This window comes from Diadema antillarum, unplaced genomic scaffold (assembly GCF_040938485.1).
Source record: "Diadema antillarum isolate AM-2024a unplaced genomic scaffold, OU_Dant_1.0 seq00000461_RagTag, whole genome shotgun sequence".
In the NCBI taxonomy this organism is placed as follows: Eukaryota; Metazoa; Echinodermata; class Echinoidea; order Diadematoida; family Diadematidae; genus Diadema; species Diadema antillarum.
In genome coordinates, this window is record NW_027271432.1 from 882841 (window position 1) to 898912 (window position 16072).

The 16072-nt window shown below is 39.2% G+C and overlaps 1 protein-coding gene across 1 annotated transcript in view; it reads left to right on the forward strand.

Annotated features, from left to right (window-relative positions):
* LOC139733133 (uncharacterized) overlaps nt 1–16072 on the forward strand; it is a 64857-nt gene that overhangs the window by 30266 nt on the left and 18519 nt on the right. The window contains exons 8-16 of the mRNA XM_071643974.1: nt 3182–3323; nt 4175–4335; nt 4875–5140; nt 6816–6990; nt 8451–8570; nt 9701–9832; nt 12059–12220; nt 12987–13046; nt 13692–13778. Coding sequence (XP_071500075.1) covers nt 3182–3323; nt 4175–4335; nt 4875–5140; nt 6816–6990; nt 8451–8570; nt 9701–9832; nt 12059–12220; nt 12987–13046; nt 13692–13778 — 1305 coding nt within the window. The remainder of the gene's footprint in view (nt 1–3181; nt 3324–4174; nt 4336–4874; nt 5141–6815; nt 6991–8450; nt 8571–9700; nt 9833–12058; nt 12221–12986; nt 13047–13691; nt 13779–16072) is intronic.

A 16072-nucleotide genomic window follows, 5' to 3' on the forward strand; every position in this document is an offset into this window, starting at 1 on the left:
AAATTTGTGGCAGACCCTTTTTGAAGCATAATACTACTAAAACAGATTGATTTTAGCCATTGAGAGTAAAAATAAGCATATTTATATGAACCATGTGATAAAACTTAATTTGTATTGACTTTGTACACAAAATCACATTTTTGAGCCATTTTCGGTCTCATGTGCATGTACAAAAAGTTATGTAACTTCAGAATCGTACCCCCGGGCGTCACAAATTTGGTGTCAAAATGTGCGGGAAACTCGAAAGAAAAAAGTCATAGAGCATCGCGGCGAGAGCATTGCGTATTGCTGAGTAATCGCGCGAAATGTCGAGGGGGGGGCCTTTTAGGCCCCCCCCCCCCCCAGTCTTTTTAGGGTTAAGGCAATAGAGATTTTCCACCAACTACTAGCAAACCACTGAGCCATGAATGAGGACACGGTCTGGTGCCTGGTGTGTGCACTTACATGTAAACCTCAATGCTTTTTATCTCTGTCAAATTTGGTATGTTTACACAGAAAATTTCACACCTAGATATCCCCATTGTGGGCTATTAATTGCAATCCTGAGTGAGAAATTTTGAACAAGATTCAACAAAACTGTGAATCCTCGAATGACTTGCTTTTACCAGAAATGCTGGCCAGATTTCAATGATATGACACAAGTGGCCTAAGCTCTCTGCCAGCCAAAGGCTAGTGCGCACCTTGCTTCCTACACAGTTTGTGCAATGTAAACTGTAGCTCGACCCTAAACTATTATTTTAAGGAGAATGGTAGACAATGTTCTTGATCTGAGTTTCTAAGTGGAACCAAAGTTGAGGAGGCAGGAAGAAGGAGACGATATTGACTCATGATCCTCGAATCCATACAGTAATGACGGATATTTAGATGATTTCAAACTGAAGCAGAAGGTAAACAGCCGAAATTCGACTTGCTCATGCTGTTGCTGCGGCTGAAGTGCCGTCTGCATAGTTACATGAACAGGGCTGGGCTGAGACAGCTGGATGATGGCAATATAATGCCGCAGTAGGCTTGCAAAAGTACAATATTCATGTTTTGTATATATTCTCAGCTATTACTAGAGGTACCAGTATTATTAGCTGCTTTCAGGATTCTCGAAGTTCCAGTTTAAGTAATCAGCAATAAATGTTGTAAACGCAGTACCAGCATGAAGAGGAACAGTTTTTCATCGCAGCTAGGGAACTCTTTGCTCCTGCCTCAATAGACATGATTTCAAATTGGATTGTGGTCATGATAAAGATAGTTAAACCCGCCATGCTGTCACCAGGGGCAACGCAGCGTGCCCTGACACACAGGCTTTGTTCGCTTGTCTTTGGGGCTGTTCAATGGAATGCCCACGGAAGAGACATAGGAGGCTGCATATTGGCAAACCACTAAAGGCAGTGTCACGCCTTTCCGGGGAAGCCTTGCGTTCGACTTGCGAAGAACAATTTTTACTACCCGGAGGTCCCCGCAGATCACCCGCACAGGACAGTACCTAGCACGTATCTCACCCGTAGTCGCCCGGAGTTGCGCACGCAAATCTTTTTACCCGCAAGCATGTTTATGCCCTGTCACACCTTTCCGGGCAAGCTACGCAGGCTTGTTGCGTGTAGGGATTTTCCAGCATACCGGACAATTTCTGAGGGCGGACAAGGATTTGGGCACTCGTAACAGAAAACGGATCGGTTTCAAAGCTCTCACGCAGGTCACATGGAATGTACGCAAGTAGAAGGTAAGTAGCACGCGTCTAGTAGGTAAGAAACGAGTGCGAAACTCGCATACATTCTTGTCCGCCCGCGGAAAATTCTCCTGCGTGCTGGAAAATCCCTCCTTGCAACAAGCCCGTGTAGCTTGCCCGGAAAGGTGTGACACGGCCTTAACTTCTTTATCTCACTTTACTTAAAGGATGTGTCCTAGCTGGAGAGGCCTCCTCACGGGTAGCCCTTTTGGCTGTGACATCGCGCCGCACATGCACTGCCTAGTAAATTAGAAAGTCATGCCTCCCAACATCTATACTGGTGTAGCATACTTTAGACAGACAGGTGGCCTGTTGTATCAATAGTAGATCGTGAGAATCATGTGTGAATCTCCTATCTGCAAGATACTACTGGCCATGTATCTGGCTACCCTCCCACCATCCCTGTACCTTGCTCTGCCACATTGTTATCATCCTGGTTAGGGGCTCAGAAATCAGTGGGAAAGTGCAACTGAGTAAGATACAAGCAAGAACAGGGTTCACTTCAGGATGGGTGTGTGTGGCAGGGCGGCTGCATCGATAGTGGTTTTATCTCTGTTCTATACAGGCTCTGGATTCAAGCATAGTCAGGTGTAGAAGCATATTTTAGACAGACAGGTGACTGGTTGTATCTCATAGATAAGAGACTCACTCTTGATTCTCATGATATCAGTAGATAGAATGTTCTCCACTGATGTCTGAAGAGCTGAAAACAGCTGAACATGATTTCTGAATGAAATTTTAAAGGAAGATGAGCAGTAACATGTAAAAAGGTAGCTTTGAATATGACACCTTGCTGGTTGCTTCTATCTGTTGGATGATGCATCCCTAGTGTAGTGTAGATGATCAATGCTTATTCACAGCTATTGTGCTTTTGGTTTATTTAACTTATGTGTCAGTAAAGATAACTTTGAAAAAATCACTATTCATGGACAAAGTTATAAATGTAATTTTTTTTGCTGCCGTTTTGCTGCTACATTTTTAAAGATAAAACAGAGTTTCCATATGCCTGCAAAAGCTGTTTATATTTGCTCTGAAATGACACATATGTATGCCATGAGAATTGTGTGAAATGATGCTGTGATAACACAATTTCAGTTGGGAAGCATCGAAAATGCAAAATATTAATCAACAAGATATGTCAACAGTGTTTCAATCTGAGAACATATCTGATCATGGTTACTACATACTGTTCTATAATTGATGACGATAATTGACAAACTGGGCCATAACAGTATCCATCAATCTTCTTCATGAGAGTGAATCGCACGCAGCTTGTTGAGAAATACAATTGCCAGGGCACGATTGATCATCATGTAATGTTCTACCTATCCACTTCTGAATGGAAAGGGCTCTTCGGGAATAAAAGTTGGATATTCCGACTGTTTTTGTTTGTTGCTTAGTTTGGGTTTGTTTGTTTTTTGAGAAACAGACAAACCTGTATCATCTATCGTGATCTATTCACAGGTGGATTCTTTAAGAAGGGACCTGAGCAGATCTAATGACGACAGGCATCAGCTGAAAACCCAACTGACAAGTCTGAAGGACTCTTTCATTGAGGATGAAGTTCCTCCTTCAAGGCACGAGAGACAGAGAAGAGCAATACAAGGTACCTCTGCATGCCCCTTTCATGATATACACTGACTATTTTGGCATAAATCGCCAACATTAGAATGGTGTTGTTTTCTTTTCATCCTTATCATATATCCCAGCATACACCTGTGTTGAAGATTCATGATTGCCTATTGGCTGTTAATAGGAGTTCCTCCATAAATTGAGGTTGAGGTGCAATGGCAAAAGGCCCGTGGTAGGCTGGTTCTGTCTCAGATTTTACTGATGGTAATCAAGACCTGTGTCCACACCTACAACACTGCAACATGTCAAGGCAACATTTATGACTTAATTCTTTTTATTGAGCACAAGCTATGTCAATGCCTTAGGAAGGAATATGCTGTGAAAAAGGTCAAAAAGATACTTTGGAGAAACGTATGTTCTTTGCCAAGTGTCACTCTCTCACCAGTTTGACTTAAGGAAATGTTACATGCAAATCGAACAAAGCGTAACCCTGGCTTCAGAGGACCTTTAGGGAATGAGAGAGCACTAGCAAAATGGTTGAATGTTTTCACTCACTTGATTTTAAAATAATGCTAACCTGTCATGGGTTGAAAGGTTTGTTCTCTTTTCCTTATGATAAGACACCAAACATTGTTTTATAAATCTGTGGTTGCCAAGTGCATCCCTCAACGCAAATTGATATCTGATAGGAAGTGTCATAAGCCATATCACAAAGAAGGTTTTACTTCAAATGTCTTGCGAACAAGAATGTTATGCAATTAGTGTCTTTTGTTCGTGCTCTCCTGCTGCTTAAATGTATGAGATGCAAGCTATATTTTTTCCATCTACATGTATAAAAGATGTTGAACACAGTGGCCTGTAACTTCCCTTTCCCCCAACCAGCAGCTGAAGCAGAGAATCAGAGAGAGACAGGCAAGCTGGAGCAAGAGATCCAGAATCTGCGAGCCCAGCTGAACCAGGCTAGCAGCTTGAGGGAGTTTGAGGGCCAGCGTAGGGAGCTTGAGCAAAGCCACCGTCAGAGGGAACAGCTATCCCAGCACATAGATGTGAGCATTTCCTTCATGCATCAGTTTGATTTGGTCCAATGAACACTAATCTTCAGATTCTGTAACACAGGAACTATATTTGTATGTTGAAACTCCACTTCTTGTCCAAGTTGACTAATTCACTGAATAGAGTATATTACCCAGGGAATCTCCTCCTCACTTGCTTGCTACTCATTACCAGATTTCTCTTTCCTGTTTTTTTTTTCAATATGAAGCAAGGAGAAGAAAAGAAGTGATGTCATCTGCATCAAAGCAATGTAGAGTTACAATAACTTAGCAATGGGGATTTCTTTTGTGAGAGATGTCACTGTTTCTTGACAACCTACAAAAATTCAGAATGGTATACCTTAGTTTTACTTTTGTTTTTTTTTTCCAGTTCCATTAATCTTTCACAGTTCTGCATGCTTGACTTTGCTATAGGTGGATATGCAGTGGGGTTTCCATTAAGGACAGGGCAGATTCATGAGACAAACATTTGCCTTTAATAGAATGAGTTCAATGTTTTATGTTAATTTTTCTACATTCACTCCTGTCTGCAGACTTTGAACAAGGAACTTGATGGCAAGGACAAAAGCCAGGCAAAGTTGCTCTCCCAGCTGAGGGATGCCACTGATGATCTGGCGGAGAGTGAAAGGCAGCGGAAGCTGGCACTGTCACAGCTGGAGGATCTGCAGGCACATCTTCAGCAGAAGACCTCTGAGAGCAAGACCTTTCATGAGCAGGCCAAAGAGAGTGAGAGACTGCTGCTGGAGAGCCAGACAAGGAAGGAAGAGAAGCAAAGGAAGGTCTACAATATGGCTAAACAGTGAGTATGTGCTTGGTGTGTTATGGCCATGAATTACAAATACGGAGGTACCTCTTTCCATACCTTCGTATTTGTTGATATAAATTTGCTAATGTATGTAAATGTCATGCTAAGGCTTAGCATAAAGGTTATGGTGTGTACAATTAGATTAATATAAGAAACCCAAACTGAAGGATGAAAGAAGATTAAATTTGGCATGCATATCAAGTAACTCAAGCTGAATCAGCACATGGAATTTCATAATCATACATGCATATGTTTTTTAATCAATTATCAGGGGCAGATCTATCTTTTTGCTGAGGGGTTTGACCTGATGACAGTTCTCTCACCAAATCGGCTGACAAGGGAAAAAAAAAAAAAAAAAGGTCTTTTGCTGCCGATTCTAGTGACAAATCGGCTGACATGCAACAACAAAAAAAAGAGAAAAAAGACTCGTGATGGTGGGTATAAACCCCCCGACATACATCAGTTAGGCATGTTAGGACACAATTAAGAAGGCCACTTTTTGAAAGAAAGTATGAAATTTTTGATGCACGTCTTCTGCATCAAAAAAGGGAAATTGACCAGAAATGAAAATATAATTTATTAGTGAAAAGTTGAGCAAAGAAAGTGGGATTCCATTGGGATTTGAATGCGAAACCTCTGGATTGCTAGACTGGTGCTCTACAGACTGAGGTACAGAAAGCCCTGGTGCAATGTTTGTTCCAGAAACCCTTAATTCTTAGTGCTCGTGTGGTCAGAAGCTATTGTAGTGTGTGTGTGTGTGTGTGTGTGTGTGTGTGTGTGTGTGCGTGTGCGTGTTTGTGTGTGTGTCACACACTACCCTGACATAAACCTGAAGGATGTAAATCAACTTGGGATTAAATGCGAGGGAGCACCGAAGTGATGCAGCTTTTGGGATATGTAATAAATGCAAACAAAAGGCAAACTGACCAAAATGAACATTATTTTTTATTGAAAAATTGAGCGTAGAAAATGGGATTCCATTTTCTTTGCTCAATATTTCATTTAAAAAATGGTGACAGAAGAACTTGATTGTGATTTCTCTACAGTGGTGTGAGATCGTTGTAGGGGGAGTGGTATAATGTACAGTGGGGTGGTGCATACAATGTATACATGTATGAGCACTTGAGTAGTATGTATTGTTGATGCCTTGAGTGTATTGTGTATGTCCTTGCAAATCGGGCACCCCACTTGGAGGGACCATTTTTGCTACTCCCAGCCTTCCCAATTTCTTTGAGCATTCAGCACCAACAAGTCATGAAATCTCAGCACAAAAAAAAGCAATGAAATGGCTACAAGATTTTTAAAAAAAAATATGCGGACAGACTTTTGATTATATGCCAGTGTGAGGGTTATAAGGTTGCAGCCCAAACAGGTGCAGAATCAAGATAGTTGCGTGATGATAGTGGTAACAGATAGCACAAGGTCAATGTTTCTCCTATATGATTGACTGTCTGACAGCTGTGAGAGCTAGTGTAAGCAGACTGAGCAATCACATTGAATCCGATCATTGGCAACCCAGAGTGATAAAGTGTAAAATGGACTTTGCTTCTCTGTTAGCGTGCATGTTGTCGTTGTTGTTTCGGTAGGTTGGCTGGCATGCTGTGCACTGTCTTCAACCAGCTTCAGAGATGATGATGGCAGCCATCTATTGATTTTTTATTTTCTTTAGGTTAAAGACAAAATGCAAGAGTCTGGAGCAAGATCTGGAGGCCAGCAGGCAGGCTTCTTCTCAGCAAGGGAACAGGATAGAGGAGCTCCTGAGGGAGAATGAGGCACTTCACTCACAGAAGACCAACACTGCTTACAAGATGGACACTCTCCAGCGGGAATTGTCTGATATCCTGGTAGGCATTCTTACAACTACAAGTGTAGTTCATCCTTCTTTTGAGATGTTGATTTTAGGGGCCCTGTGATGTGTTAACACCATATTTTAGTATCATATTTTTTATGCCTCCGCCACGAACTGTCGCAGGAGGCATTTTGTTTTCAGGTTGCCCATCCATCCTTCCGTCCATCCATCTGTAATCAATTTTGTGGACAGTGCAACTTAAAAACCATTGAGGGTATCCAAATGAAACTTAGCACATGCAGGGTGGTCCACAACTTGAAATTTGAGCATGTTGCAAGCTCAGAATCTGACAATATTGCAAAAATTGTATGTGCGTCACGTGCCCGTACATGTTTAGTACACAATATTTCCCAGCTTATCTCTCTTTGTACTGCTTACATTCAATGTTCTCTCTCATGTTTTGCACACAAATATCTTAAAGTACCAGGTAGTTTGATGTGTCTTATATTTTGCACAGGTTTTTCACATAATTCAGTACATTTTACTTAGAGCTTGTTGCAAATTCTTGAGGATGTTGCACAACATGTTGCTAGCTTTTGAGGATGTTGCATAAGAATTTGAGCATGTTGCAGCGACATGCTGAAACCCCTTGTGGACCACCATGCACATGTATGTATGAGTGATTAGATTCAATTTAAGCTAAGCTTCGTGGTATATTCCGACTGTGATTCTGACGCCTTCGCGTCGCGTGGCATCCTGGTCAAGAGCTTCGAGGTATATTCATATTTGTTGATTTGCAGTTCTTGAATGTTCAGAGACAATACAGTCTTTGCAACAGTGTCATTCTTCATTAGTTTGAAATTCACACCTTTAGTTACCCATGCACTCTATGCTTAGTAGATTATCTTTCAGAATACTTCCCTTACCTAAGATCAGTAAAAAATCAAGTGTTATAGATTTGGATGTGCTAATAATTGTGAGTCCTTGTTATGCCAGGCAATTGTCAGGCAAATATATTATGAATTTACTATGTGATCAAATATTTTATTTTCTTGACAAATGGAACATATACAAATTAAAGAAATTCCACATGCAGTATACTGTATGTTCACTGCACAGGTATGAAAAATCTGACAAAGAAAGCACCAAATTTCACTCTTGGTCAATTTCTAAATCAACATAAGACAACACTGAGAAAGTGACATCTGCATCCACTTCTAAAAAGATATTTTGCCGATTACATCAGAATAGAGTCTTACGAGGATTTCATCGCACAATTTCACTAAGGCTTCTGTGCAACATTCAGGTGAAAAGTCAACACTATCAGCCCACCTGCTGGGGTGCAAAGAAAATCAGACAAAGTTTGATGAATTCATTAAATTTCTTGTAGTCAGAGGCAGTGTGATGTAACCTGTCGAAAAGAATTCTATAAATGCAAGACGACAGATCTGATCTGTTAGTGTATTGGTAACTACATTTGATCATCAATCTATTTCATTTCCTTTTACCCATCAGGAGCGCTTTGCTCAACAAGATGAGCAGCTGCGACTGAGAGATATTGAGGTCAATGAGCTGAAATCAACATGTTTGAGGCTGGAGCAGGAGCTAAAAGATACCAGGAATCTCACAGACAGGGTATGAGGGCTCTGTGTTGTACAGAAAATTCACAGATATCTGTGTGATAGCTATCTCCTATTCCACAAAAATAGGTTATGCCATGAGGCTAACATACTGTACATAGATCAATAATCAATGCTTTCACAATTTCTGTTTGGTGTTAATCTTAATAATAATGATAACTAGAAAAGCACTCTGAGAGCGCAGACCTCCGCCAAGTAGCTACTTTCCACCGATGATCTTGCTCTTCTCAAAGAGATTTTTCTCCTCTCCACCACTAGGGAAAAGCTCTTTGGGCTCTTCCATAGGGATCGATTTCCACCCATAGGTATACATGCTGAAAAATCACCCGATTTCCCAATATAGAAGCCTTTGTTACGTCATAAACCATCAGCTGCACGGAACACCTCGCCCTAGCAGAAAGTGGAGCACGCATTATTAAGATTAACACCAAACAAAGTGCGCGTATGTTTACCTCAATAATGCGCAGCATGAACTCCCAAGTTCATTGACCCTACCTGCCAAAATATCAAAACTCCTTCATAAATTCCCAAAAAAGTCTCGAATCACTACCAAAATTTAATCATCTGTTACTTGTGTCATTCTTAACCTTCCCTGTAAGTTTTATCCAAATCCGTTATCTACTTTTTGAGTTATTTTGCACACAGACAAACAAATTAACAAACCAACGGTAATGAAAACATAACCTCCTCCCTTAGCGGAGGTAATTAACATTATTTATATAGTGCATTATCACATGAAATGTCTTTTAGTGCTAGAAAAAAAAAATTTGCACTTCTCGTAGTAAGAGCTGCCTACTAAGTCATTGCAAGTCTGAGATAATATCTTTGATTGTTTCTGACATAACTTTCCTGTGGAGATTTTAAATGGAAAAGGAAAAGAAAAATACAAATATGTGTATTTAAAGTATTAAACAACTAAAATATTTGCATCAACAAATTCAGTTTGACTGACAAGAGTCATTCGTCTATTAAACACTTGACACCAAATATTAAACAGGTGCAATAATCAGAAAGCCAGCTGATTTTTCCTTGTAATGCTAGGTAACATAGTGCATGAGTTTTGTCTTTTAAGGATCACATAAAGATACACTTGATGACCAGCATTCTTCATTTGTATGTGTGCAGCTGAATGGAGACATGGCTAATGAACAAGCACGGCATCGGGTGATGTGTGAAGACAAGATCAAACTGGAGCAGGAGCTGGACTCGTGCCGGAGATCACTCCAGCAGGCTGAGGAGTGCAGCCAGAGAGCCCAGGTGAGTCCCACCCACATTCACGCTTTACTCATGAACCCCTACTCATCCTGTCATTTGTGATGGTACCCTGTCCAATACCCCACTCACTGCACTTCCCCAGACTTTGTAGTAAATCATTCCTGTCTCCATATACACCATGAAGCTGCCTTGACACAGTTTTGGCAGCACATAAGACCTGTTAATCATTTTCTACAGTTGCTGCAAACCATTGTCATGCCATCTTCAGATTTCAAGAGAATTTTGCCGGGGGTTGTGGTGTGCACCTGTAATCCAGCTACATTAGAGGCAGGGGCGGTGATATGGCTCAGTCAGTAGTGTGTCTGCCCTCATATCTAAGGATCCGAAATCCTACTGAGCAATGTTTTGTGTAAGCATACCGTTTACTGTCCCCTCTAGTAAGAGGCAAAACACTCTGTCCCTCGGATAGGACATTAAGTGGAGGTCCTGTGTGTGTGTTACCCACGACTCACGCATGTAAAAGATTCCACTTCATTCATTCAGCGCAAAGAGCAGGGTGGCAATCCGATGAAGTGGACCCCCTATCCACCCACACAAGAAAACAGGCGAATGATGCCGACCCATTGTGGTTCATCTCAGGTGACTAGCAATAGTCAGCAAATGGTATCAACCAGGCACATTGTGCCATACAGAAGAAGAAGAAGAGAATGTTAAAAAAACACTAAGAAAGAGAAAATTATGCTTCATGTGGTAGATTCTGTATTTGCGGTCTTCTTTGGTGCATTTATTTATGGTACAATTGTTTTATAGTAGTATAGAAATGGATATCTCCAACCATAAATCAGTTAGCAGGATAGCATGGTGTGCAGAAACTGCAGACGAAAATGAGGTTGAAAGTTTTCTGAAATTTATTCTTTGATATGTTATTTCTAATTCATTATTTTTTTTTTGCGGGGGAGGGGCGGGGCAGGGCAGGACAAGGAAATAAGCATTTGAGGACAAGATGCTCAAGTAGAACTCACTTATTTGCATTCCCACAAACATAACACTTGAGTCATGACTTGAGGATATTTTGGCAGGCATAGCTCTCTTTGTATATATCACAAGAGACGATCGAGCGAAGCTATCAGGAAACGAACACCGGCATTTCTTTAAACCATATCAGAGCTGCCGTGTCCCTCCTCCTGTGCAGCATTCAGCTATCTCTTCAATTCACAGAACCTGCATAGTGGTAGATATTCAATATGATAAAGGATGAATGACCTGTAACCTTGCCTCTCTTCTCAAAGGTAGAATCTTGTATTGGCACAACAACATCACCACTTTTGAGGGAGTTATGTGCTAGTTGAGCTTGAAGGGGAAGTTTTACCAAACATGTAGAGTCAGTGAATGCAAGAAAAACAAAAGTGGAAACTTTAAAAGTATGAGTAAACTCGGACCAGCTGTTCAAAAAGTTATGAATTTTTAAGATGTTGGTGTGTGTTGTCCTCTTCAGATGTGAAATCTGCAACAGTTGTGATGTTGGACTATTACAGCAATATTTATAAGTGACCAGCTATTGAAATGATGAAGGCAAACATTGATTTTGATACCTTCCACTAGAAATAGGTCAGGTGCTCTCATGATCCTAGAAATATGATATTGCAGCTATTGAGTATGAAAAGTGACAAATGCTATTTGAAAAGCAAATGCAGCCTTTTATGAAGTGAGTGTACATGAGGAGACCTTGTGAAAATGCCTTGTATCAATTGTATGAAAGCTTGTATGAAATATTTGGAAATATTCATTACATAATTTTATGCAGCTTCAACTTTTGTTCACAGTTGTTGAAATTTGATGTTGGAAATGTGGTAATAACATTCATTATGAGAGGTTGAGCCACATTACAAAATTACATCCATTAAGAGAGAAAACACATTCCATTAAGCAGTAATAGCTGTCACAATCACATACACAAATTAGCTACAGTGGTGAAATCTCAAGAGTGCACTTAACAAAACAAGAACACCGTGTCAATAATTTTGCAATGTAGCTCAAGCCATCACTACTAACTTATAAACTCTAGAATGATTTGAAGAGAATGATGTAATTTCTTGTAGTATGTAGCCACTCATTTCTTTGAGAGGTCTGTAATCCATTGCCAACTGCACTATCATAATCACGAGCATTATGCAATGAATAGCCTAATCTGATGCACACATGACCTTTGGCATAATGAGGAGGTTGCTGATTGATGCTTCATGTCCTAATCTTTCATCCACCTGCCAGAGGGAGCTACGTGATACATCAAAGCAGAATGCTGACCTGTCGGCTCGGTTATCAGAGTTAGCCATGGAGAGGAAGGAGGCAAGCAGGCAGTTAGCAGTTGCTGAGGAGGAGAAACAGAACGTGAAGCAGGACCTAGCCAGACTGGATGCAAAGTTCAAAGAGGTACTGGCAAGTTGTGGATTTGGGCTACCCGATCTGTTTGACCAATGATGTACTCATTGCAACATGCAGCAGCGAGCAGAAATTTGCCTTCCCTCGTCAGAATCAATGTCTTTCTTTTGTTTATCCAGCTTTATTTGACATGGGGCTGATCTACTCCGAGGTTGTGGAAGTCATCTGTAGGTCTCTAAAATGTCAGCAGTAATGTGCCAGTGAAGAATGGAAACTTCCTTTTTTTTTTCAGAAATGAGGATATGATATTCCTTCCCATGTAATGAGGATTGTATTAATGACTGTGATGAAATAACAACTATTTTTTTTTTTTTTAACGAATGACAATGATAATAAGTTCCAACAGTGACTATAGCAATCATCATCTTTATTGTCATAATCACTGTAGTAGAGATGATAATGATATTGCTGGTAACAGTGATAATAATTATATGATCAGGAATAGGATTATGCATAAAGAGAAGATTACTGGTAAATATTTTGAACAGAGAGTAACACCTATCTGTTTAATTGTTTTAGAAGATATCCTGGAAACAAATTCAATATTCACACACATAGCATCAAAAGTATAACACAGAAAAGAAAGGTTCACAGTATACCGATGCATTTTGAAACATATCTTAACATTCATGCAAAGTACAATTAAGCAGCTGATATCTAGGGTGAGTATGCTTTTAAATAGTCTGTTGCTCTGAAAGTAATCTTGTACTGTTTCATCAGTGTCGTGAGAACTTTGCCTCTTCTCCTATACATGTAGGTCCAAGATTTCAATGCTGCGCTGACAGAAAAACTTCACACTGAGATAGAGAATGCCAAGGTATGATACCTTAGATAACAAGAAGTATTGACCTTGATTTGTTGTAAATCTACTTCAGTAATATGTACTTTATCATGTCACTGGAAATAAGATATTCTACTCGGCACTCCAGAAATAGTAAATGATAAATAAAAGAAATAGTCAAATCTCCTGAAGATGCATTTTATGTAAGAGGCACAACAAGTATGCTCACATTTCACACAATAACTATAAACCTTTGCTGATTGTAATTTTTGTGTGGGTTACAATGTTCACCATGGTTGCTGATGTCATGAAATTATCTATTCCTCGATCAGCTTGTGATTCTTTCACTGTGTTTGTAGTTTCTCTGTGACTGTAACAGGAGTAAACTAGTGCAGAATTCAGAAAGCAGAAAGCCTAAAAACTATGAACTAAGTTGGAGGTGCAGATGGCAAAGGCAATGCAATATCTACGCCCAAATAACAGTAACATTATTTTTCAGATATGCTTGCAGACATCAAATAAGAACAAAACAATATTTGCCCTGATAGGTAGCCAGGTTTTGCCGCACGCCATTTTCATTATTGTATCTGCAACTTTGCCAACACATGCAGAATTACAAGTATAGGCATTGTGAATGTGGGCATTACAAACAAAGTCTATGTTTGAATTGTACTTGCACAGGCCAACGAGAAGAAAACAATTCAGGACGTAGTGCTGAAGCAGAAACGTGAGAGAGCTGAATTAGAGGCAGAGATTCAAGCACTGAAGGTAGACTGTGAAAGCTTCATGCTTACAAAGAAAAAATTCCCTGTGAAAACATCTGTATTCTTTATTTAGTGTCTTGTTTGTTTCCATTATATTCTTGTCGACATTGATCCACCAGCCTATCACTTTTATGTGTGATAGAGGGCAATGATAAGGATTGTGTCATTTCCAGTTGCTGATTCAAAGTTTGCCCCTTTGACTATGGCACCATCATAGCATTACAAGGGCATTGTGGCAGCCTTACCAGAAGTTGGAATAACTTTAGATTTAAAGGTTTACTGCATTTTGCACTCTTAAAAGGTGAGGCTATTCTGCATGAAAACAAAGAATATGGAAATACAGCAGCAATTACACAGTAATGGTCTGAACATTTTAGGGCAGGTCCAAGGTATTTGAAATGTGAGATATGGAATATTCCGAGACTTTACACAAGCATTCCATGTAGGTGATAAGCACAATCAGGGTATGCAATCATGACTTTCTCACTTTAAAAAATTGTAACTTCTAAAAGAATGCTCCAACTGACTTAAAAATTCACATGCAGCATGCTAAGACATCAGTAATCACATGTGGTAAGACAATAGCTAATTTCTTCTCATTTACTGTTAATTATTAAAGATTGATTACCAAAAAGTCCCCAAAAACCCATGTAATGCGTCAAAAAAAGCGTTTTACAACTTACGTAAAATCAAGATTTGAGGTCCATATTTTAAGTCTACATCTATGTGTTTGGTATCAAATTAATGGATTTTTTCCTGGCATTGCTTGCCTGCAATAAAAACAGTGGTTCTTTCAGCTGGAGAAAGTTATGAGGTCTGAAGTCCCATCCTGGTAGGAGTGTAATGCTGGCTTATTTTTGTGACATTGTGACCTTTTAACCCATGCTGTACATCTATACATGGAGAAACAGCTTATTTTTCTGCTTTTCCTTAAAGTACTGAAGACACACTACAATATGGTGTGCTGTTTACCAATAAATGTTCAGCCAGTTTTGAGTTTTGAGCCATTTTCAAATGCTGAGGAAAATAAGTGCAGCCGTTTTTCAGTATTTTCAGTGAGGTATATCCTAATTTGACTACTAAAAAGAATCTTTTCCCTTTATTGAATATCCCTGTTTTTTTAGCCATGAATTGTACATATATAGAAATCTATTGTGTGAAAATTTTAGCAAATTTGAGCAATGAGAACTTATTTTTTTATATTTTAACAAATTGCTGAGGAAAAAAAAGACCGATCCACGCCCATGTTATACTGCATGAAGGTCATGATAAGTGTTCAGTGTTCATATTTCAATGCTTGTTCAATTTCTAAAGATATCATAAGCAAAAACATAGTATTTTGGCTTAATATGTCATTGTTTGAGTGTCACAGCTGGGATATCAACTCAAGTCATCATAAATCTCACATTCATTCTTCTATCTGTGTTTACAAATATGAGAATGGATCCAAACACTGTGCGCACATTCAAGGTCAAACTGTACAGATATTTTTTTGATGAAAAATATCATATCTTCCAAAGTACCAGCCCCAATTTCATAAAACTTTGTAATTATGGCCACTATATGTCTGTTACCTATTCCTGAAAGTTTCACCTCTTCACTCTTTGGCAAAAGTGAAATATGATAAAATATGTAAAAGTGGTTTTATTTGAATTCAAAATAATGCCTACAAAATTGATCATCCATTTCAAGAAGTGAAAATATGACATTTATTCATATTTTGTGATGTCATGGCTATGTGCTGGTGGTGAATGAAAGGGATATTTATCAGGAATGTCTAACAGCAATATCAGATGAAAAAAACATTCTCTTTTTTTTAAATGTATTTTTCCAATATATTAGTCATTTCAATGTAATTCCACACCCCTAATTAAAATGCTAATTTATACGCAGTTTAATGCAAAATTTTGACTCTTTCTTTACATGAAATGAAAATTTGAATACTCAGGTACAACAAACAGCAAAAAAAGCATTTTCACCAAGTTTTTTCATTTTTCCCCTGTTACACAATTGCATACCCTGATTGTGCTATTGACCTCTAGACATATAAATGTTTATGGGGGTTTGTTTTGATAGTTAGTAGCTAGTTGGGGCCAGCCCATGTAGAGATGTTATCAATTATGAACACTGCTTTGATTAGGAAATATTGCAGTTATGTACTCTGTGATGTATGAGACCAGAAAATACCACATTTTAAAAAAACTAAGTTCGTCCTCAAAACTCTCTGAATTTGAAAGGATGTGAGAGTATTAGTACCTATACTTTGATTCACTATAGAAACAACTTTGAACTATGTAA